Source organism: Rhododendron vialii, chromosome 13a (genome assembly GCF_030253575.1).
Source record: "Rhododendron vialii isolate Sample 1 chromosome 13a, ASM3025357v1".
Taxonomy (NCBI): domain Eukaryota; kingdom Viridiplantae; phylum Streptophyta; class Magnoliopsida; order Ericales; family Ericaceae; genus Rhododendron; species Rhododendron vialii.
The window spans coordinates 10535122-10555890 of record NC_080569.1 but is presented as its reverse complement, the minus strand read 5'-3'; the positions used below and the strand labels follow the sequence as shown (position 1 = coordinate 10555890).

At 37.8% G+C, this 20769-nt stretch overlaps 2 protein-coding genes across 3 annotated transcripts; both read right to left on the bottom strand.

Moving 5' to 3' along the window:
- Positions 1-731: 731 nt before the first annotated feature.
- Positions 732-9264, bottom strand: LOC131314418 (zinc finger CCCH domain-containing protein 24). Its single transcript, XM_058343021.1, has 14 exons — positions 8678-9264; positions 6918-7010; positions 6526-6828; positions 6246-6318; positions 5765-5897; positions 5524-5677; positions 4944-5027; positions 4540-4659; positions 2546-2719; positions 2310-2444; positions 1949-2044; positions 1465-1770; positions 1143-1186; positions 732-1051 (listed from the first exon to the last, which is right to left on the bottom strand). The coding sequence occupies exons 1-14, from the start codon at positions 9215-9217 to the stop codon at positions 805-807; spliced, it is 2502 nt and encodes an 833-aa protein (XP_058199004.1). The 5' UTR covers positions 9218-9264; the 3' UTR covers positions 732-804.
- Positions 9265-10501: 1237 nt separating this feature from the next.
- LOC131314863 (serine/threonine-protein kinase GRIK2-like) lies at positions 10502-19185 on the bottom strand. 2 transcript variants are annotated; one of them, XM_058343762.1, is made up of 12 exons: positions 18475-19185; positions 17850-18229; positions 16152-16226; positions 16021-16065; positions 15614-15688; positions 14774-14861; positions 14446-14555; positions 13280-13375; positions 12452-12518; positions 12247-12362; positions 12041-12119; positions 10502-11224 (listed from the first exon to the last, which is right to left on the bottom strand). In XM_058343762.1, the coding sequence occupies exons 2-12, from the start codon at positions 18168-18170 to the stop codon at positions 11055-11057; spliced, it is 1242 nt and encodes a 413-aa protein (XP_058199745.1). In that variant the 5' UTR covers positions 18171-18229; positions 18475-19185; the 3' UTR covers positions 10502-11054. The 2 variants fall into 2 exon arrangements, with proteins under 2 accessions (XP_058199745.1, XP_058199746.1); XM_058343763.1 differs by having other exon boundaries at positions 17850-18131; positions 18475-19119.
- Positions 19186-20769: the final 1584 nt, after the last annotated feature.

The window sequence follows — 20769 nt, the reverse complement described above, 5'->3', positions numbered from 1 at the left end:
CAAAATTAAGTTAAGTTGATATTGCTTAATATTGCCTCATTACACCAAATTGGCGATGGTAAAAGATTACAAATGATATGACAGAGAGTGTTGGGTCCCACAAATCTAAAGCAAGCCGATGGTGGTGGACCAGGGAACATATCCTATGAATCCTTTTGAATCCACTTAAAGTTAATGGTGGTGGAGGACTTATCCTAGGACTGCATATGTATCCAGTTCAAGATAGTCCAATGCTTCTTTTCTTTTTTCTTTTTTTTTTATGTAATTCCCGAAATTAACCCACAAAAGCAATTGTCTCATTGAACAGAGGGAGTTTATATCATCAGAATTGTACTAAATCCATACATGATCAAGCAAGACAACCTATCGAGAAAAAAAAAATCCCAGAAACAAAACTTTGCTTGACTAGAAAGCACGGCCCTGAAAATCCCTTGCACTCTGGCAAACCAGCAAGGTGTTAGAGACAACTAGATATGTACACGCGTGCATGTCTCTGTGTGTGCGCGTTTAAGAGAGAGAGAGAGAGAAGCGAGGGCAAAAAACACGATCCTTCCAAGGATTAGAAAATTGCATTTGGTTAACTACAAATACAATGATTACACAGGTCTAAAGACCAATTTGCTTTAAAATAAACTAGATGAAGCATTTATATTAAGAGATACAGAAGGGGGGGGGCGGGGGGGGGGGGGGGGGGGGGGGGGGGGGGGGGAGGAGAGAGAGAGAGAGAGAAATAAGGAAAAATAAGGAAGCAAAGTTTAAGCAAACTTAACAAATAAGAGACATCTCTGAAGAGATTTAGCTCGTTTACCTCTCAAGAAGCATTACCAGTTCACAGTGTGGAGTATGAGGGAAAAGATCGACAGCCATTGCTTTAACCGGTTGGAAAGGCTCCGAGTTGGGCATAGATTTGGCCCTATGCCGTGCCAAACCAGCACTGCTCATGTTCCTCCACCCCCTGTTGTTCTTTTGCCCTTTCTCAGTTTTATCAGCAGATGGTGTGCAGAGCTCAATCGCATTTGCCACTAAGCTTTCAGGATTACAGGAAATGTAACTGAAGAAGAAAAAATAAGACAGTTATACTTGTACAACAGATGAATATCTATACAGAAACACAGCATAATAAATGGAGTACGAGGACTGACACAAGCCTGCGTAAACGTGGATGAGTTCTCAGAGCTTTGATCACCTGCATTATCAATAAGAAAGAATATAACATTGCAAGTTAAAGCCTTCGGAAATGGGAAGAATCCACCCCCACCAATCTAAAGTCGGAAATGGTTGAATACCATATATGATTGCATACGAATCCATTTTGGTTAGACTAATATCAGCATCAAAAGAATTTTCAGAACAAAATGATATAGATCCCCTAACAATCAACATACGACACATAAAAAGAATTTTCAGAACAAAATGATATAGATCCCCTAACAACCAACATACGACATAAAGTGTGTCACTTACAGTCGGATGAAGTCCAGCACGCGGAGGATCAACAATAGCAACAACATTTTTGAATTGCAGCATTGGACTACCATTTTCCATAGGGCAACTGTTATGGGGCTGGTTGTCAAGTCCATGGCTCCCATTATCTGGACACCCAGATGTACTTTTACCATTTCTGGATCCAAGCTTGAGGCTTGCGCTATCATCGTTCTCTTCAATACTGGTAGGTTCATCATTGTTTATCTTTGAGGAACAGGAAATCTCATCTTGTTTTTTAGGCAAATTTAGGTACTCCTTTAAAAGAGATCCCATTACATCCTCAGCCTGTTGCCTCATTGACATCCAGTAAAGAATATTACTTCGAGTTAATAATCATGAACTCAAGTAGATCGGAGGAAAATTAAAAATGAGTAATAGACTTCTTTAAACCTCAAATTCGTCTTAATGCTTCAAGCATTTTCACGACTTAACCAAGGAAAGATAGAGAAATTTTAAATCTAACCTTTGCACAAACAAATCTGCAGTTTTTTATGCCATTAATTTCAGCATTCCTGTGAGCATCCGAAACGGCAGAACCATTCATTTCAATGCCAACAACCTAGAAAAGATAAGCAGGCCAGGAATAAACTACTCGCGATAAGACGGTAAAAAAAAAAATTGAACTCAATTATATCTCAGAAAGGCAAAATGGGGAACACAAAACTCCTGTATAAAAACTTAAAATGTCTGCATCACTATTGCTCATTTAGCTTCGTTTCTTTTTAATTCCAAACGAAATGGTACAGGAAAAAGCGTTCAGTCCCATCATACACCTTTGAAACAAGAAAATCAAAGAATCCCAGATGACGAATGGCGAACATTACCATACCAACACGGTGAGCTAATGTCAGGCCAATTGTTCCAGTCCCGCAGCATATATCAAAAAGAAGAGTATCCGGACCTAAACCAGCCCAATCCCCAGCAAGCGAATATAGCTTCTCTGCAGCAAGAGTGTTGACCTGCAGAATTGAGAAATTCAAGGGTTTTTTTGATTGAACTAATAAAGAGAGAGAGAGAGAGAGAGAGAGAGAGAGAGAGAGAGAGAGAGAGAGGATATTACTTGAAAGAAGGCTGTTGGGGATATGGAGAACCGAAGATTGCCTATATAATCATGAATCCTGGCTTCTTCACCATCACTAGCTGTCTCATGTTCAGGGTGACTTTCTGATTTAGGAATGGGAATTGAACGCAGTGGAGCATCAAATTGTGCTACATTTGATATGCCCTTGTGATCCTGTGTGAGATCAAACAATCAAACCGACTACTAGGAAAAAAGATAGGAAAAAGGAGAAGCGAACAAGATTAAAAATAGCATGAGCAAATTTTTCCAATGGAATAAACATGACCATTCTCTTGTTACCTTAATCCCATAAAGTGCAAAAAAAAAAAAGTGAATCAAACCCTATGGTCAGGATTAGAAAACGCATGAAGTTTCTGAGGAAAACTCCATGAGGCTAACAAGAAGCATCTATGGAGCAAGCAATCCTAATCATAGACCTATGAACAAAACTCCATTTCCCAACCATACTATGCATAGAATTCTCTCTGAGACATACTAGTAAACAACATTTTGTCTTAGATAACTGTTCAGATATCTAATAGTTTAAGTATGGGAAAATTACAGCCCAGGACGTATTTTGATAATTAATACCTACCAAGGACATGCTAAGAACAATTGTTAATGCTGAAAATGTCCTTGACAGGTATTAATTATCAAAACATGTCCTTAGCCGTCATTTTCCCTTTAAGTATTAGTGAGTGAGGGTAACTTGGTCAATTTGTAACTTGCACTGACACACTATATATATCTCAATAATGTGTGTTAGGGTTAGTTAACACCCTAACCACTTTATCCCTTGTCTCAAACAACATAATATCAGAGCCACCCTTACCGTATACCCAACCCTAATCCTGATGTTCTTTTAATCCCGCTGCCCATCACCACCGCCGCCATTCACCGTCGTCGTCATCCATCCCATCGTTTGTCACCGACCATCGCAATCCATCTCACCTCACAGACCATCAGGCGATCTTATGCAGAAGTTCATTGTTCGCATCACCTGTCGACAATCTTTTGCCTAAGAACTCTTCCTTCAAATTGTTGTTCACTCTCAACATCTGATTGATTTGTATGACTTGGTAAGTTTGACTCAAAGTTCATATGGCATGTTGGTAATAGACGTTCTTCACATCTGATGTTTGCATACGACCCAACATTACTGTTTGTAAGATTTTACGTCTGTATGACTTTTCAGTAGATGATTTTCTCATTTGCATGGGGCTTGTTGGTGGTCGGGAGTTGGGGGGAGATTGACGTGGTAGTTCTGGACGTGATTTGGGCTGAGGAGGCCGTGGATTTGGTTGTGATTCTCGGCCTGGTGTCGTACACCAAGGGGTGGTGGTCGTGGTCAGGTCGTGGTCCTTGGCATTGCACTCATTACAATGTTGATAATGATAGTTGAGTATTGATGGTATCTTTATGGCTGCCCCTTTGCGCATCAGGCCATTGAATTAGAAGACGACAGGATATCGATGACTGGGTCATCTAGATAACTTGTACTCATGCACACTATATATATCAATAATATGTGTGTTAGGGTTAGCTAACACCCTAAGCACTTTTTCCTTTGTCTAAAACAACAAAACCAAATGAAATATTTCAAGGAATAAAAATTGTCCTTCAATCTGTGAGTCCTTTCAATGGGAATCAGATTAATCCGATAACAAGACCCATACTTGACAACGTACCTGTGTCCACGTAACACAGACATTATGTGTTTCCCCGCTCGTCCTTTCTCTTTCTTCAACTTATCAATTTTTCTGATGGGTTTTTTTCCTGATAAATCTCTTATTGCCATCAGCCCCTTCCACACTAACCAAGGAATCTAAGTGACCCTTGCTTATACCATAACAACAGCATGCAAGCCGAGATTTCTTATGCATAAAATCAGTTCTTAGAGACCCACATAAAAGCTAGTGAAACATGTACCTTTATGCAATAGAGAAATTAAAATGTACAACCCAATCAAGTAATTATGTACTCAGAGCTAGTACCTGAACTACCAATACCATCCGAGGTAAAGAAGAATCAGCAGAAGCAACCACAGCAAATGCTCGAGCCATCCTCTCAATTTCACTGTTTACTAATGCATCGTCAAAGCCCTCTGTGCAAACCTAAGCATCAAGATTAAGAAACTGAAATTTGAAATGAATACAAAACTTTGAGGAAAAGTTCCGGTAATGGTTAACTGCACAATCCAATGGTCAAACACACAATCAAGCTTCATGACTTTTATCTCCCATAAAAAACTGCTCACATGCTTTATCTGTTTATCAACATCAGTACTGCTCACATGCTTTATCTGGTTTCTCATTTCCTTTTAAACAGTCGGTGAGAGGTAGAAGACCCTAGGCATAGAAGACACTGAGCTTCAAGAGTCGGTTAAAGAGATCTAAACCTGAACAATGAGCATAACCTCTGAAATGTTGACCTCAGAATTTTTGACCTCAGCACCCTTGCCTGAATTTCGTCCTTCTCGAACCTATTGATATTTGACAGATATCACAATACAGAACCAAAGCAAGAGACGGACCAAATAATTTTCAATCCCGTCAATATACCCAATGAAATAAACTCAAAATTTTATGCTAATGACTTACGTACTGCATCAGAACAGTCATACCACAAGACAATAGATTTCTACTACTCATAGCTGGAGGTGAATGATACTGTTAGAGCTTGTCCCACATTGGTTAAATATGACATCCAAACATTTTCAGAGACTTTTGGACAAGACTATTTGTATTTGATAGTTGGTGCCGCCTTTGTTTGTCATTGATAGTTGATTCTTGTCCAATGAGTTAAATCGTTTGTTTTCCATGTGCAAGTCAGGGATTGCACGTGTGGGGGAGGGTTAGAGGCTTAGAGCTTGCCCCACAGTGGTTAAATATAAACCTCTAAACCTAGTATATGAACCTGAGCGGCTTCTCCACTCATTGCCAATTGGTTTTGAGTTGAATGCTTAAACAGATACTTACCGTTAACTGGCGCCAGAATCCAGTATTATTCAATCTGTTCCAAATTGGCATGTCTGAATGTTGTAGAAACTCGTGAAAGATTGCTGCATATTTACAAGCTACCCTAGAAACATTTGGGCAGTCTGTAGGTTCTTCAACAGCAGTCACACCTTCCCTGAAACAAATGATGCTTCTTTGTAACAAAAACAAAGAACAGTTCAATGAAAGGACGTGAATCCTAAAAGGTAAATTCAACAACTACCTGAAGTTTCCAAGCATGAAGCCCACAGTTGGTTTTCCCTGTAGAGAATTTCCAACCGAGAATTCGCACTTGTTACGATATCCATTTACAATTGGTGATTCAAGTATACCCTCTAGTTTGCATGGAAGACCACCTGCAGGGTTTAAAATATTTTGGGGCAGCCATATGAGTTCTAATCATACTCATTCTACTCAAATAAAAAGAAACTGTAAAATATTGAAGAGAACATTTTGCATCTCTTATAGACCTGCAGTTTAGTGTTCTCTATCCTATGAGATAAACATCCCACCATTATATCGCCTATGACACTCTACCATTCTTAAATACAGTTGGAAAGAGGCAAAGTTGCAGTTAAAGATTTTAACTTCCCAAATAAAGACACTCGATATAGGACTTCTTGAAAAAAGAAAAATACATGAAATGCTGCAAAATATGCAGTATGACATCTTTTCAACTGGATATCCAAAAAAAAGAGATGTACCTATTTCCCTAGATTTAAGAATCCACTCGGGAAGTGCAACACCATTTGGACAAGCTTTACGTCCATTCCGAGTCTGCGCATAGCCAGAGAGAAAACAAAAACGCCATTACAGCCCATTGGTGAAACAACAATAATCATCATTCATCACAAAATAATAGCTTCAAGGATTAGCTTTTGTAAATATTAGTTTGAGAGAAAGCAATATGCAAGGGCACATGCTCATACTACAACATTAAAAAGAAAGAGAGAGAAAAAGGAAACAAGGATGAGCAATTCTAACAAGTTTTTTGAGAATTTGCAAGAGATTGCTCTTCTTGTGCTCCAGTTGATCAGCATAAGGCATATAGGCAAGTGGAGTCACTACATCACGTGCACTTCTCGACTTTGAATTTGAGCAATCCGGTTTTACATCATTGTCAATAGTATCCCCATCCTCGCATCCATTTGAAGACGCAAGTACCTCATCATTCTCAGCAATTGATGTTGAATTCATATTTTGTTGAGTAAAGTTCTTTTCAAATGATCGGGGAACAACATCTGCAACCTTTAAAATCTTGTTGCCAACAGACGTTCCATCGAGCTCCTATGACAATGGCATATAAGAAATCTAGCTGGAAAAGTTATTGTGAAATTCTGGGGATTAGGTATATTCCTAAGTAGAGTTAAAGATACCTCCATTGCTCTTTTCACTTGTTCCGCACTTTCAAAATTCACAAAACCGACCAACATGCCTTTCTTTTTCTTGGCCGATTTATAGTCTATTCCCTGGGAATGAAACAATTTCATCAACTCACAGAACAAACAAACAAACAAAAAAAAACCTTCAAGCAATCGGCTTTAGACAAATTTCCCTCTTTGACAACTTCTTGCATGTATGTTATGAATTATGAATAATCATTGTCACATTTTAGCAGACTAGCGCTCAGCACGTGCTCGATACCCGTCACCATCTATCATCGGTAAAATTTAGTTGAAATAATGCATATACGCATTTGGTAAAAGTTAACAGCTGCTTTTGTTGATTAGTAAGATTTTTTCAAAAATCATCAGTGTCCATCATTTTTTATCATACTTTCATTACTCAAACGTGGCGAATATTGTGAATGTTTCAATTTCTCCCTTTGCTTATTTCGGTGGACTCTAATACAGTTATATAAGTCATCACTTTGCATCTACACTTTAATGTAGGACCCCACAGTCAGACTCATTATTTAGTATATTCAATCTCCTTCGTTACTAATCTTGATTGCTTCCATCGGTTTCTTTGTAGAGACTATCAAGTTAGCTTTCATTGAGCCGTTATTTTTTTATGCAGGATTTAATACGCCACATAATAATATTGCGCTCTTGTGCGTGCACGTGCACATGAATTGTGTGACTTCGGATATACAACGTAGAGCTCATGTGGTGCATTACTGTATCAGAAGGGTCTTTTGTGCAGTTCAACATTCTGTTGGTTTTAAAAACTCATGCTAATTGGTACCCTACGTGGAAATAGCAAGCAAAGCTGTGGACTCTTGTATATGTCGGTCGTGTTCGCCGACTTACTTATCTGCCGTGATTTTTTATTTAACGGGATTGATATCTAATTTGCGATCCGAAACTACAACGGAAAAACTCCTCGCTTATATTGTAAGGATAGATAACTAAGTGATGCATATCACGTTACTCCGAATAATTAACGTTAGTGGAATATAGTCATTCAGCAAGGAAAAAAAAAATTAAAAACCTGTTCCGAACAAGCTTGCTCGCACCTTGACTAACACTGGGACCTAAGGTTATAGACCAGACAAACTTCCAATGCCCCAAAGCTCTTGGAACATTAGGGATGAGGCGTTTGGTTGTTGTCTCATCCCCCCCACCCCCCCCACCAAGCCAAACCCCTTGTAGGGGTGCTACGGACACACAAATGTGTCTGAAGTGGAAGTCGTCCACTGCACATGGAACCCACATACACTGAACGCCTGAAACCATCTCCATCCTTACTCAATTTTACACTCATAACCAAAATTTGAGTAAAAGCCCCCAAAACTCACTCCAACCCTCGACTAACTCATATCACATTGAGTTTTACTCAAATTTTTAACCAAATCAAGGCAGACTCCAATCTTTACTCAAATTTGTGAATGTCATTTCCTCCCCCTCAAATTTACAAGTATGTCATTAATGAAGCTTTTACTCGAATTTATGTTTAGATTTGACTTTGCCCAATGGAGTGCTCCATACCAAATGAAGCTTTTTACTCAAATTTGCAAGGCCTGGAGATGCTAACCCCTACACACACATCGTATCCAAAGCATTTTCCAACTCCTTACGATAAACTACCCAGTGTACCTTCCATTGCAACTTCAATTCGTATCATTATCTTGTCAGTAACAAACAAAAATTGATCAACCCAATTTCCAAAAAAGGCACAAAAAAAAAAAAAACACCTGATCACTGAGAAAAGTCCGCAAATTGTCAGAAGACCACTTCATCGGGAGATTCACCAAGCACTTCGCCAAAGCGCCGTCCAAAACGTCGCCGTCGAGGGCGTCTGTCATCATCATAACATCCCCTCCTCCTCCTCCTCCTTCTTCCGCCGCCTTCGAGTTCTCTCCATTCTCCGACTTCAACATCTTCTTGGCCCGTTCCGACGTCGGGTCCCACGTGTTACCGGGTCTGGGCCGGAGCTCCTCCTCCCCGTGGGCGTACCGGCACCCGTCCCCGTGGCTACACGACCCTTCCGAGCGACGGAAGTAAGAGCAGAGGCTCGTCTTCCACATAGGATGATCTTCAGTGTCCACTCTCTTTCGCTTCTCGCCTGCTTCATCAGCGTCCGTTGATGGGGCATTGGACGGCTGTGACTGTTCCGGGGGCGGTTGGTGTGGTGGGACGGGGGAATCGTGGCCATCGTTGGTGAGGAGGGAGTGTTCGACGGTAGGGTTTAGGGTTTCTGAGGGTGGCGCTTGGTCATCTGAAGATGCCGCCATTGATAGAAGTTAAAACTGTACTTCAGTTTCGTTTTGGTTCCAGTATAGTATCAGTATACTAGAGTAATTGGTTTAACTCGTGTGCATTTGTCGGTTAAGGCTCCATTCTATTAAAAAAAATTACGCCCTTATTTTTTTTTTAAGAAGGCAATTTCAAGTTTAAAAATTATAATTTTATTAAAATTTAAAAAATATGCAATATAAATCTTGTTTAAAAAATCTCATCGAGAAGATCTTTCTGGAAGATCTTGATAAGATCTTTTATACGATGCAAAAAAAAATTGAAAAATTATTATTTTTTTGTTTTTTTTTTAATTTGAAAATTTGAAATAAGCTGCTTATTTTTTAAGAAGATTTCTGAAACGGAACCTAAACTTCATACGAAAAGGATTGTTTTCTAGCTTAATAATTGGGTCAGATTATATTTTATTTTTATTAAAAAAATGCTCCAGCATTTAAAAATTTTGTTTCAAATTTTTGTAAATTATTTTTTTGTTTCGATGAGAAGAATTTAATAAGTAAAAAAATATGATTAAAATTTTAAAAAGTTTACTATAGACAACAATAATAAAAAACATACTCCGTACATACTTTTTGAATTTTTTTTGTTTTTATTAAAAAAATTAGTTTGACAAATAATTATTTACTTTTTAGATTCCTCCTATCGATACGAATCAATAATTCACAAAATAATTAAAGCATATATAGTAAATGTGAAAAAATTTAAATAAGGACCAAAAAAATCTAACAATTATTAAGCCAAAACATGCCTAAAGCCAAATTGGCGAATAAACCAAATGGGTTTTTTTTTAGTCCTTATTCAAAAAAAAAAAAAAAAATTCATGTGTTAGTTTTGCGTCTGATTTTTATGAATTATTGACTCGTCTCGACAAAAGAAATCATAAAAATAAAATTATGATTGAATAAAATCCTTTGAATACTGAAAAAGTGCTCATGGAAAATAAAAACAAGCCAATTTTCTTAATTTAGACAGTACAATACAAAAGTCCAATTGAACTTGTTTTCTAGCAGACAAAAGTTAAAACAACTTCTACAAAGTAAACAAAGTGGCTAATGTTCAATAGCAGCGAGGAAAAATTATTCTATGCCCCTGGAACATTGCCACATCCCCTTTATGCGCATGGAGAAAGAACCTGTAACACATGGCGATAGCCCTGGGGCTAAGTAAACAGCAGTCATACTACTTCCACTTTCTATATGGAAGAACGGAGATATCAGACAACAAGAAGAAAATCTTTTTCGCCATTCAAAAAAAAAAAACACAAGAAAATCTTCAGTCAAATATAAAAGGCCAAAAGCCAGAAAACTTAATTCTCCAACAGATCTTCTGTTTGTTTACAAGCTAGAACACACACACAAAAAAAACCCCTCAAAAATCTGATAAAAAGAAATTGGGAAAGCATGCCCTGTATAATCTTCCCTAGCGTATATGTCAGATAAAAAGACAACTACCAGCGTTTGTCAGATAGTCAACCACCTCTCAAACCTCTCTTACTTTCAAGAGATTATTCAATGCCTGGGGCTCCATCACATGGTGCCACGGGCCCTTTTCAACCACACATTGAATGAAGCCTACACACTTATTTTGGGTCCGACACCAAAATGTGTGGTGAAATGAGGCCTTAGGACACCACGTGGAGGTGCCCAAGGGCATTGAATAACTTTTCCTTACTTTCGAAAATCTATACTTAAATATTGCCCTTCTGCATAGCTCTACACATGTTTACTTCATTGGCCGGGGTACAAAACCCTAGCTTTGCGACCATATAAAAAACAAATCCGAGAAAACTAAACGAAAAACAAATCCATAATAAAGTTAATCAGTGTCGTCAGTATGAGCTTGATGATGAATCATGCCACCATTGGCTCCTTCTGACTGCAACTTCTTACGCTTACACCAGCACAAGTACTGAGGGATAGGCCCTTCTTCTCCAATGAACCAGGGATGCTCCGCAACAGCCTCTAATGTCATCCTCTCTCTTGGGTCTGCATAAACAGAGTTTTCAACAAGGACAAGGGAAAACAAAATTCCAATCAATGTCTGTGCTTGATAATGGATTCTTTGAAAAATTCAAGAAAGGAACGGGAAATGGCAAGGAAAACCTGGGTTCTATTACTTCATTGTCTTCTATCTTTTTCCTTCCATAAACCCAGGGCCGGCCCAGGTCCTCCGGCATCCAAAAAATTCAAATTTTAGGGGCACTCCAATATTATTTGTAAATTAGTATATATATTATTTGTTCGTTTTATAACACAAATGTCTTTGCTAGCTCAGTGATAAGTTGATTTAGTCCATGTGGAGCATCCGAGTTCAAGTTTTCTGTGCAGCCTTTTCTTTTGAAATGTTTTTTCGCAAAAAATAATGCCTATTGAACTGCCAGGTTTTAAAACCAAGTCAAGTAGAATTCAAGCCAACCACTTTGGCCGCTGGTGACAAAGCAATCAACATGCATTATAACGTCTAAAGTAGCAATATAAAGAAACATTTCTATCATTGTAGTTTAATTCTTGGGCATCCAAATCCCTTGGGCCAGCCCTGCATAAACCCTTAATAAAATCCGTGATCCAACTACAACTTAAGGCTACATATGAACCTTTGATTTGGGGAGATAATAGAGGAACAAGAGAAGGTTAGGGATTCTCCTTCATTACACGGAAAAAAGAAAAAGACAACGAAGTAGAACCCCGTATCTTTTATTTCCCTTCACAAGTCCAATATCCACGCACAGTCTAAAAGAAAATGGAAATATAGGCTGAGGAAGTAAAGATCGGACACGACCACCTGGAATATGGAAAACTGACCTTTGCAGAGTATCCCCTCTATTAAGTTCTTCAGCATGGGATTCATTTGATCAGGAAGATCTAAAGAGTCATTAACAATCTGTGCAAAGATTATCTGGTTAGACCACTGGCGGTTCATACACTAAAGACTACTATGGGGATTCTAATTATTAAGAACAAAAAATAAATGATGACAACTGCAGTAATATAAGCGATTATCACAATACCTTATCGTATGTATCCTGCAATGTGTCTCCTAGAAATGGGTATTTACCAAATACCATACAGTACAAAGTAACTCCCACGGCCCATGTGTCAGCAGCTTTGCCACCGTATGTTAGACCTGTTAATCAGATAAAAAATCCACAAGCTGAGGCACATATATTTGCAAAAGTATATTCCATTCATAATATATGCATAGAGATCTCTGACCTAAACAGCACTCTGGTGCAGTGAAAACAGGAGTTCCAGGAGAACGACGAAGCTCATCATTTTCATCCTGCAAATGAAGACAAGCTTATCATTTTGCTAGTCGTTGTGCGGCGCAAACTGAAAAAAATGATCGAAACAAGATGCTTTCCTAGAGACCGACATAGAATTGCAACAAAAATCATGTTTAGCTCCATGAGAAGAAATAAAGTTACTAAGTACAGAGTGTCTGACCTAAACCGAAATCTCTCAACAGTCTTTTCTGCAGTTGGCATAAAATGATAGTCAATTCACCATATTTTGACAAATAACTGACCGGCAAAAAAGGACTTGAAACAAGAACTACTTGCCAAGTAAGTCCCAGAGCATAGGAGGTCAAGCCATGCACAATTTGAGATACAAAAGTCCCTGTGCAGACCGAATCCATCCTGCTCCACAATAAAGTCAACTTGGGTCATTTTTCTCCTTGACCAAGCTCAACAATGCCTCTGAGATCAAGTCTTGGTTTCTTTAATAGTTTAATATAACTCCTAGAGAACACATATTAAGCCAAACACTCAAGTTTATAAGCTCGAGTTATGATCAAGCAAGGATCGTCCATCAAAAGGCTGCTCTCAACCGTGATCAGAGCTGCGCTCAGATTTTCAGATTTGTTTCAGCCTTAAATTCATCATTTTAGATTTGAAGAAGAAACAAAAAAAAATAATCCAGAATCAACTGAAGCGACAGGTAACAAGATGAAAATTCCAACTTCAGAGCATATCATTACTTGAAAAGACCATAAAATATACATGCGATTATTTCGATCATGGTTGAAGCAGAGATCAATACCTCAAAAACTTGGCTGACACTGAAATCGCCAATCTTCACTGTGCCAGCAGCAGTGACCAATAGATTATCAGGTTTAATATCCCCGTGGACAATATTCTGTTGGGAAGAAACAAAATCCATACCATGTTAGTTCACAGAAAGGGCAAAGCAGACAGGGAATCTATAGCGAATCCTTTTCTGGTGAGAGGTCTGCATTTTAAAATGTAATTTACCTCCAGCCCAAGTGTATATCGTTTACTTAAGAAAGGTATAAATACATAAATTTGATGCAACTACAGAGCAGAGAACACAATCCGTAAAAATTACAGGAAATGCACGTCTACAATTAAAAACGCTACAGAGTAGTTAGTGCCTTTGGGCTAAAAGTGAATCTTATAATTTAATCTCAAGTCGCAGTTAAGTATAATCTATCTCGCAGCATTGCTATACGGAATTTATAGACTAAGAATCAATAATTAAGCACCTCCTCACAAGCAAAAGTAGATAGACTACATATAGCAGACAGATTTGCAGATCCCGTAGCCAAAGACATTAATATCACCCAGTCTTACTCGCAATGTCTTTTAGAGAATACAATTTTCCAGTACGTACGAAATCCAGCCAGAGAGGTGACAAGTTGGTACAGCTTGAGCACCAAAATAAGGAACTAGTCCTTCCAAAACTTTATAGTGGAAGCACAAAACATATAAAGTCAGTCACGCATGGCATCAGAAACCTTTTTTTTGTTCATCCCAATGAACACTTCTTGGCATTAAAATTCATGGTTGTTAAACAAAAAACTATTAAACCAGGGAGTTGATTTACACACTAGTTTCCCACTGCCAATGACTAACATCAATGAGAGACCATAAATAATCCATGTTATCCAACAAGGCAACAAAACTTTGACAAGCATAAACACCAATTTTCTATTCCCAAATCTGGGTTATGCCTGATGAACTGCAACTTCAATCAAATCAATTGGCATCTGTAAATGAGATTAATATTAGTAAGCAAATATTTCTCATTTTCGGACCATTAAGTTCTGAACAACGTCACTGTTCACCCAAGGCCCATAAAATGGCAATAGCTAAGAGCATATGAACACAACGGAACATGGAAAATAAAGGGGCGCTTATGTTGATTAGGAAAGGGGAAAAGAAAAAAGCGACAAATTGGTCTCATACATGAGCATGGAGATACATCAACCCAGAAACTATGTCCCGGAAGTACTTCCGTGCTTTGTTTTCTTCTAGCTCACTGTCGCAGACCCACTTGCCTTCCACATATTCAAGAACTGAGCAAATGAAAGAATTATTCACAATCAAACTCAAAGCAATTTCCACAATCTCCAAAATTTATAATCATGGAGTGAGATGGAGATCACATTTTGGAGTCTTGGACACATAAATATTACACAAATGAAAATAAGAATGAAAAAAACAAAAGACAAATAGCCAGCATGGAGATGCATCAACCAAGAAACATATTCAGATGGTTAAGAACAAAAAATACCCATGTAGAAGTGATCTGTGGTAGGATCATCGATCACCTCAATGAGATTGACTATATTCGGATGTTCCAACATTTTCATGATTAAGACCTGAAAAACAAAAGGATTAACAAAATCAAAATAGAACTTCAAACATGACAAGAAAGAAATACCACCAGGAAATAAATTTTAGGACCAAAACTGCCTGTGTTTTCAAGCTAAAGGGAAATTAAGCCCGGACCATATCGACCAAATAGGTTCCATGCTCCATATTGACACCTAAGAAATAAAGTTCCTTTTGTTCTCGAAAACTCTATCGAATTTATACCAATGGTTCTATCAGAAGTATGAAAACCTATACCCAAACATATCCCTCAGATTTTTATATTATACTCGATCTAGTTTCTATAACTCATGGATATTTGAAAGAATTCATGTATTATTTTGGCTTCTCAAACTATGTGATCAAGTTTTCTAATTTGCTAATAAGCTATTGCCCATAGTTCATAGAAGAACTACTTTCCATGTCAAAGATCTTCTGATTCTGATATTCGCCATTACGCTAACTGATAACAACTCAACCGTCACTACCCTATCCACCTAAGCTGTAATTGATGAACAAACCCTTCAAAAGTGAACGGTACCTGTTATAGGCTACTGCAAGTTCTAAAGTGTCCATATCCAATCAATATGCAAGTCAGTCAGTGGTGCGTTTCAGATGATTTCAGTCATTACCACCCATGTTTGATGGAGTTAAAGAGAAATTCTGACAAAAGTTGAACAAGCTGGATACCAAAGGGCATGGGCCATGTCTATAAGAAGGAAAAAGGGAAAAGAAAAACAAAGCGCATGATAAAATATACCTCCCGTAGAACATCAGACATGGCAGTTTCACAAGGTGCTACTCGCAATTTTAACAAATGAGACTTGTGAAATGCCTGCAAGATAAAATTAGACAAATGCAATTATTAGGTCTTAATTTTCTGTACCATTGTCCTATAAAAATCAGTAAAGGTACAAAACAAAGAAAATCCTATTTTAATAACTAAAACTGCTCAATGCCCACTAACCCCAAACAAATGAGTATGATAAGCTCAAGAAATCTTTTTGGGCTACTTAAGTTCAAAACCATTCCATTCATTCATTCTTTCCTATGGCAACATGAGCCATATCTGATTTTATATCTAGACATGAATGACAAGGCTATAAAACCTTAAACAACACAAATATCTTTCGCAACACACATATACCTACTTAATGAAAAGACTACCTTAATTGCATAATGCTTCCCATCGACACTGCTACGATAAAGAACCTGTTGCATTATCAAGTACACCACAGTAAGAATAAGTTCCTGTAGCAAGTAAGATCTAAGAGAAAACCATCTAGATGTATGTTTACCACTTTTCCATAGCTACCAGAACCAATCTTCCATTCTCGAACATACTCATTTACCATCTTGTTCCCACGTTCATCCTGATGATGTACCCAAAAACCTATTAGTACTCCACCATGCCTTTTTTCAATACATCTGATAATCACTCATGCATGCAGATAAAGGTTTTAGCATCTACTAGCCCACGACGTAAAATGCAGGTTTATCACTATAAACAAGGCTATAAGCATTCACATGAAACAAGGAAGCATGCCTGCAAACAGGATTGGGTTTAGCTTCAATTGGCCAATCTTGATAAACACTGTTCCACTTTGTTTCTCCAACAGAATAATGTAATCCCAATTTATTGGCGCATAAAGCTTAGCTTGGTTTGATTTGGTTTGTGTTTCACTAAACGCCAGAACCAGCCAGGAAAGCATGACAAAAAGAATACAGCTAGATAGCATAATTACTACCAAAAAACAAGACATTAATGGAGACATCAAATAGGGAGATGTATAGTGTATCGTTTTTTATTTTATGAATCATATCGAGATGCATATTGCATATTGTAGGATATGTTAACGAAAGCTAATATACAATTAAAAGTTAGTTATACCTAATTACAAATTTACAGTACAATAGTAAAACCTGCTCTATATATGAAAATAAGTGTTTTATATACGGAAGATAAGTTTTTAGGATGTCAAATTTTGAGTTTCCCAAGCGAAGGCTTTACGGTGCCTTGATCAAGAGAAGAGAAGAAGAGCCTGTATCTGATTCATGCAAAACATGCACGAAATACGTTCTTTCTTTTATTTGATCTCTAATGGATTGATTTTTGGTCTTTTGAAAATGGTTTGAATGTCGCAATCATTAGATCAAACGATTTAGAAATGGGTTCGGTGTTCCGCTTCGTATAATATGATTATCACTTTTCTACGATAAGTAATCGTGGGATACGTATTGAATTGGGACACACGAATGTATGGTTGGATACATCATCCTATCGAAGGATTCCTATGCAAAAAGGATCCAGGACGGGATACGTATCATTTTTGGGAGGAGACTAAACAAATCGTAGGAAGGATATGTATCCCGCATCATAGGTTTTTAACAACTAACTAATCAATAGGGCCGGGCAGATACACTCTATATTCCTTTTCGCTCCACAAGACCCTCAGGTGACAACTTAGAAATACTTTCATAACATACTTCGCAGTGGATTGATATGATTAACCGAAATAATCGAAATGTCAAAAATACTTGGAAGTTGTTCGGTTATATAAAGCTGCATAAGTGATTCATAGACATTATCCTAGATGAAAGAAAACATTCAGTGGCATGCTGACGTCATCGACCAGATGAAGTAGAAGAACATACAGATCATTGGGGAGATATTCTAAAATTTTTGTCTCTGAAATTAAGATATTTAATATTTGTTATACAATCAAATGTGAAGCAAGTCATGGACGACCTATCCATAGATTAAAAGATTAAAAATAAAATGAAAATCGATCCATGAAGAAAATTCAGTAGCTACGAATTTCGAGAGGGTTCTTCAATCTTTATAGTTTATGCAGACATGACTGCATAAGCCAAGACAATAAACATATTGAAGGACAAAAAATAGCACACTGAAAATTAATTTCCTGATACGCATGAAATGAGCAGTAAAAGGTTTAAATAAACAACATAGAAGCTAATTGCACCCCAGTAGTTACCTCTGAGCGAATAAGTTGGTGCGTTTCCTTAACAGGAAATTGCCTACAAATCAATCCACGTTGTGTTCTATACAAGATAATCTCTTCAGAACGTTTGGTAGGACTTTTTGTCTCCCCATCATCTCCGTGCCCAGTTTCAGTAAAATCACCATTATACGAACAATCGTCCACATCTTCTAGTTCTTCATCCAGCAACAACTCCTGCGACGCGTGGTTGCCCATGCCTGCACCGCGCCTTGGTTTCCTTGGGGATGAAAATCCAAAACAACCACAACAGCCCATCTGGATCACTCTCGCAAACAAACAGTTCTTACCAAACATAAGAAGCTTCAATTGAAATTCACAGCCAAAACAAAAGGTGACAATACTTGTCCCAAAACCTGAACAAGACAATATACCTTACATTAACACCAATTCCAAAGATATCAACCCTCCTCCAGATAATGTCATTTATGACAGATAAAGTATCAAACTTGAAAAAGGAAATATAGGTAATCTGGGTTTTCCAGCTAATTCCATATTAAGAATCAAGCTTAAAAAATGGAAATATTGGTAATCTGGGTTTTCCAGCTAAATGCAGATTAAAGTGGAAAAGCTAAATTTAGTAAAGCTTAGCTGTATATACCTGGTTTATGAAGGCTTGTAGCTCCAAGCCCCAACTCCCTTCGCTATTCCAAGGGATGCCATTCAGAGAAATGCAAGAAACAGTTGCTCAAACATATGCCGTTACGGTTCAACGCCGACATCAAGGGAACTCCAGCTCCTAATTTACAACAACAACAACGACAACAACAACAACAAATCTTGCACCCCACACTTCACTGCTCCAAACCCACCACCAGTGGCGACAGAGATTTGAAAACCCTAGCTCCAGCTCATAGAAACATAAATAAAAAAATGAAAAGCTATACTTTTCCTTATTAGAGGGGAGCCCAGATTTGAAATAAATAAACCAGTAATGGATTGGGGATCGCAGAACCCTAGCTTTACCAAAAGTGGGGTTTGGTGCGAAATCAAGAATTCGGCTCAGGGTAATCAGGGGGCGAAGTTTGGGCAGATAGAAAAACCTTAGATTTTGAATTCCTGAGGGGAGGGTTGGGAGGTGAAAGAGGCAAGGATTTCGGTGGGAATTGATTGACGGGTGCGATTGAGAGAGGGTTTTAGGGTGGGTCTCGATTTGGAAATTATTCGTACAAAATGGTGGACATAAAAAGATCACTGCAATGACCTTGCAGTTCGTTGATGGAAAACGACGTTGTACAAGCTTAGATTCTGATGAGAAGGGACAATGCTCCTCTGACTTTCATCTGTGCACTATGGACCGACCAACTTTTTGTAGTGATTATTCCATGGCCCTGTCTCCCACGCTCTTCTTTTATCTTATTGCACATTTGTGTAGATTTCACATATTTTTTTTAATGAAAATCATAAAAGTATGTGATGGAAAAAAAGTTTGAAGCACCATTTGGCAGTGTCCATAAATATTTAATAATTTTTTTAATTTTTGGGGCCGGGATTATTTTGGACTCAAAATGGTGATTTGTACCGCTCATTTCCTATCTCTGTCAACTAATTCACGCTAAATAAAAGATAAATTGAATGGACATCAATTGTTATTACGTGAACTAAATACGTTTATTGAAGCAAAGATGAACAATAAATATGACTATAGACTTCGAATGGTGACTATAAACATTGTTGTGTGGAAGTAAAAGAAACACAGGTCGTAAACCCCTTTTTTCCCCACTAAGGAATCAATGATGAAACTAGAGGATAAGCATCAACAACCTTGTACCATAAGTTGAGGTAAAACAAAGGATGCAAGTGTTATCTATAATGAATGTGCGTAAAGTGACGATATGTGACTTTTAAGTCAATCGTTCAATTTCAACACATAATCATCAATCTAACTTGTGTTTGAGTGTGAGAACTACACAAATACAATTTGAAAGAATGACTGAAATTTATTTGATCTAATGATTAACAAGGAATTTTGCAAATGTAATGTAAGTGTCCACATTCTTTGTAGTAATTGTGCAAAGACACTTTACAAATGTAATGTAAGTGCTCACATTTTTTATAATAATTGCACAAATGCCACCGATCTTTCAATTCCAAAATCCTATACGTAAATTGATAGTTTTTTTTTTTTGTAGTTAACATAAAAATTTAGTTGGGGAGTGTCGTAAGTATGAGTAATTTTTTTTCGTGCCATTAAGAAGAAGATCACATACTACACACTAATGAATCGATTTAGTATTTGAGCCACTAGCAGCAAGTGCCTTAGACATGGACAATTCCAACCGAAGTGCGTAGTGTCGTAGACTTGGGCAAGCACTAGTCATAGATAATGTGAAAACTACCGAGTTGTGAGTATGGTAAATGGTGATACCCCATTTTGTCTCATCACTCAGGAAAGCCATACAAGTTGCGATCCAATGTCAAATTGTTCGTAAAAGCAATATATGCTCTTGAAAAACAACAATCCACAAGCCATTTATCACACGAGGCGCATTCAAGCTCCGCAACCTCGCCATTGTAATCCTTGCAATGATACGAGAACAATGACACTATCCGGAGCCCAATCATGCAACGCCAACATGTTTAGTTGTCTGAAAAAACATACTCCATAACTTTGAATCAAAGAGTAAAATGTGTTTTGATGAGTTTTTATTTAAATTTTGAGTTTAATTGATAAAAAGGGTAAAAAAGTGGTGAGAAAGAGAGAGAGGTGATTTTTTTGGGGTCTGATCAGTCGAAACTGTGTTTGGGTGGATATGCATGATGCATCTTGGTATTGAGTGGACACGTGTTTAGGTAGACAATTTAATAGAAATCGAGCAGTGATTTTTTTGGGGTCTGATCAGTCGAAACTGTGTTTGGGTGGATATGCATGATGCATCTTGGTATTGAGTGGACA